General features: G+C 45.5%; 1 protein-coding gene across 1 annotated transcript; it reads left to right on the forward strand.

The window, feature by feature from the left end:
* Positions 1-1051: 1051 nt before the first annotated feature.
* On the forward strand, positions 1052-3665 carry LOC117513883 (protein FAM110B-like). Its single transcript, XM_034174118.1, has one exon. The coding sequence runs from the start codon at positions 1764-1766 to the stop codon at positions 3117-3119; it is 1356 nt and encodes a 451-aa protein (XP_034030009.1). The 5' UTR covers positions 1052-1763; the 3' UTR covers positions 3120-3665.
* The last annotated feature ends 250 nt before the right edge of the window (positions 3666-3915 follow it).

Below are 3915 nucleotides of genomic sequence, written 5' to 3' on the forward strand. Positions count from 1 at the left end.
CAACATTTTGTGGAGCCCCTCCAACTTTTACCCCAGCCCCACAACAAAAATTTCCTGGCGCTGCCACTGTAATAAATTGTATATCTAGATTTTGAATTGTGCTGAGTATACTTTTATATAACCTGAGTGATAATCCAGATAACAGTAAAAAAAACAAAAACAAAAAAAAACATTCCTTTCTGAGAGTTCATTCACAGTGACATTTGTTTATCACAGCAGTGATTGCACTTGAAACATAATGACTGAAAAAGAACATTCATTATTTGTTTTATATAACACCTAAAATAGATCCTTGTCATTTGATATTTTATTAATTTATAAAAAGAGAAACGGGACTTACATCCTTCCCCAGCCAACAGTGTACACCAAACCTCGGTAGTGAGGCCCAGATGCCCCATCTCACACAGGTGTCATCTAACAGAGCCCACTATGCCCCAGTGCCTGCCGCAGCTTGGAGCTTGCGGGGGTCCAACCCAGCCTGCAGTGGGGCCAACCCGGCCTGTGCGGCTCTGCCTCAGGCATCCACTGCTTTCTCAGGACTCCCTCAACTCACTCTGGAGCTCCCTCGGTGCATCCAGCCTTCCCATCCATTCCCCAGTGAGTCACGCTGTTTCGAGCCACTGCTTGCTTTTAAACTAAGCGCCGTCGTGACTAGTGTGAGCGTGCTAAATGGAACCAAAATTGCACGATAAATGGAACACAATGGCAAATGGGATGAATGATCAATATCATGTGACATACAAACCATCAATCAAATGACAAGGATCTATTTAGGCATTATACTGTATAAAGCAAGTTATGTAACTCAGAGTACAATGTTGACATGAGTTCAGTTCCAACTGCAAGGAGAAATGTATCCACTGCAATGTTCAATGTAGGAATTCACTAAGTATTTGTTTATATCACTGCTGGGTTGCTGCAGAGGTTAAACCCAACATACACAACCTAACCTTTTCAGACCACTCTTAGTTCTGCCATCTGAACTTTGCTGTGCAAGAATTTCAGTTACAAACTAAAAAAAACTCTCTTTCTCTGTGTCTCTCCCAGGAGTCCATGAAGGTGAGATGAAGACAAGGACAAGCTCTCCATCTGCCAATCCGTCCATCAGCATTTCAAGTACCCTGGTGCCAGCCACCCTTAAGTCACCTCGACCACAACAGGTGTCAAGCAAGAATTGTCTTGACCCAGCGTCCTGCAGACAACCGGCACTAAGCAAATATTTGAGGTCATTCTGTTTGATTTCTCTTGGCACCCGTCACTGAGAGGATAAACAGTTACAGGGTGCTGTTGGGAGACAGAAAGAGAGAAGAAAAAGTGGGGGTGGAAAAGTAGCCATTACAAAGTGTACCCGGTCTGCTATTTCTGCTGCACTGTGGGCAGGGAGCATCTCATTTGGGAGTGCTGGCCAAAAATAAAAGAAAAAGAAATTGTAAGGACTTTCCTGAGCCCCATTCCAATGCTTGTGTAAATCCTGGAGAGAGATTATCAGCTGGTCTGGCCCTCAACACTGCCCACCAAAGAAGCTACACACTATCTATAGAAAACCTTAAAACAAATTTGGAACCTGCGGGTTTCTTGATTGCTACTTATCTTTCCCCCCCTTCAAGAAAGACTCAACAGTAGTGAGAAAAGGAATGAAAGTAGCCACAGTTTTCTATTCTTGAAGCCTTTCACAGACCTAATACCAACTCTGGGGGCACCAGAAGCTCTCTGTCATCTTGGGGCTGTAGTTTTGATGCATTTCTCAAGCTGGTTGGAACAACATGAAGCCGCTAACACCAATAGGATCCCCGTCTCCTCTGAGACTCCTCAACAAGGGTCCAGACTACCTGCGTAGGCAGATAGATGGTGGGGGCCATGGCCGGACAATCAGTGCTGTGGAGAGGCTTGAAGCTGACAAAGCCAAATATGTTAAGAGCCAGCAGGTGATCAACACAAAGCAAGAGCCTGTGCTGGTTCCTTGTGCCACCCCGCCACCACAACCACGACGAGCCACTGCCAATCCCAGTAGTCTGAGTCCTCAAACGGTCCCGCGTCATTCATTTAACACTGTCTTCTCTTCACTGTCTGGCTCTTTCACGTCACGAGATGACAATGACAACGATGACTCCAGAAAGGAGAACCGACGGACCTCTGTAGATGTTGAGGCACACAACAGGAGCAATGTCCAAAATATAATGCTTCCCAGCCAGAAGACCCTTGAAATCAAAATCTTAGTAGCACCGCACAGTGCCCCAGTACTTAGACGGAGCACAGGCAAACGTATGCTGCGACCAGACTCCCTGGTCATCTATCGCCAGAAGAAAGAGTGCCGGAGCCTCAGTGGTGCAGCAGTGGTTGAAAACACCAATATGGAATTGAAGGGCTACAGTTTTGTACGTCGCCTCTTCCAGGGATCCATGAGAGAGAAGAATGGTGGAGGTGAAGGAAGAATCCAAAAGATGGTGATTGGTGAGGAGAAGGCACCATCACGCGATGGGGACTCACGGATGTCATGGACCAATGACAAGGATACTGCAGATGGTGGACCAGGAAGCCGGAGGTCAAGTAAAACTCATTTAGAACCCTCCCCAGGATCTGTCCCAAGCCCAGAATGTAACAGTATCCTTGAAAAGACTAAAAATGAATTTACAAATGGGAATAAGGATGTTGTTAGCATCAACAATAGCAACCACTCAAGCAACCACAATAATGAGAATGACCCGTGGAAGCGAGCATCACCACCACTACCACCCAGAAGACACTTTGGTGGGTTACAGCGCTCCAAGTCGGAACTGCGACTGCATTCCTCGATCGCGTTATTAGAGCAGGAGCATTTCTTTGACTTTTGTGGCTTGGACACAGACATGATAGAGCGCCTGGGTCGGGAGAATTTTCTTTCTGGTGCCAGCTCCATAGACACACTCTCACTGGCACTCCGCAGTGTGGGCGGAGAAGGTTGTGGAGGTTCTGAGCCCAGTGAATTCTCCCATCACTCTGGAGAAGGGTTGTTTCAGGAGGAGCTGGCTGAGCAGCTACCCTTTGGTGTTTCAATCATCGAGAGAAATGCTCGTGTCATCAAGTGGCTTTACGGGTGTAAGAACGCTGCCCGCGAAGGGCCTAAAGAATCGACTGTTTAGCTGAAGGACATACGGCCGTGTGCAGTAGAATACCAAAACTGTCCTTTTCACAATGTACTTTTTGTCGAAACACGGGATCAGCATGCCTTCACCCCAATTTAGGAGCATCAGAAGCAGCTGGTGTTTTTATTGGTACATTAGCAATAACTCCAGAGACATTTCCACCTTAGAGGACTGCCGCTACTGCTGAGTTGTATTCATAGATCCTATGGAAGCACTGTGTGGTTCGAGATAAACTATACTGGCAAATACAGCCAGTTCTTCCAGCAAAGTTTCAGGTGGCCAGTGTGTGTGTGTGTATGTATGTGTGTGTGTGTGAAGTGGGTAATGTATCCCCGCCTCTTAACTTTGAGCTTCTGGTCATTGATTGACAGAACTGGATCCAAAATGGGGTGAGAAATCACCCCCAGTTTGACCTCCCACGAGGCACATAACTGTAAAGATTTGTCCTTGACACCAAATATTGCCACCTCTCTCCACCAGTAAGTATTTTATAATGGAAAACCACTAAGCTAGTCTATTTTTTATTTTATTTTATCTGAAACTGAAAAACTACTGTTTGAGTGTGAAGTGAACCATGAGTACCTCATTTGGAACTGTCCCAGTTTAGTTTGAGTTTTGCTTTCTATTTACTCTTTAAACGCAGGCGTTGGAACAAACATGTGGCACCCCTGTGGGGTTATTTATGCACTGAACTGGACAAAAATGAAAGATATGATTAATATGCAGAGCTTCTTTAGAGATTCATCTCATATACTGATATTAACACTGAGCTTTATTTAAAGGAGCACCGGAA

The sequence above is a fragment of the Thalassophryne amazonica genome, chromosome 7, assembly GCF_902500255.1.
Source record: "Thalassophryne amazonica chromosome 7, fThaAma1.1, whole genome shotgun sequence".
In the NCBI taxonomy this organism is placed as follows: Eukaryota; Metazoa; Chordata; class Actinopteri; order Batrachoidiformes; family Batrachoididae; genus Thalassophryne; species Thalassophryne amazonica.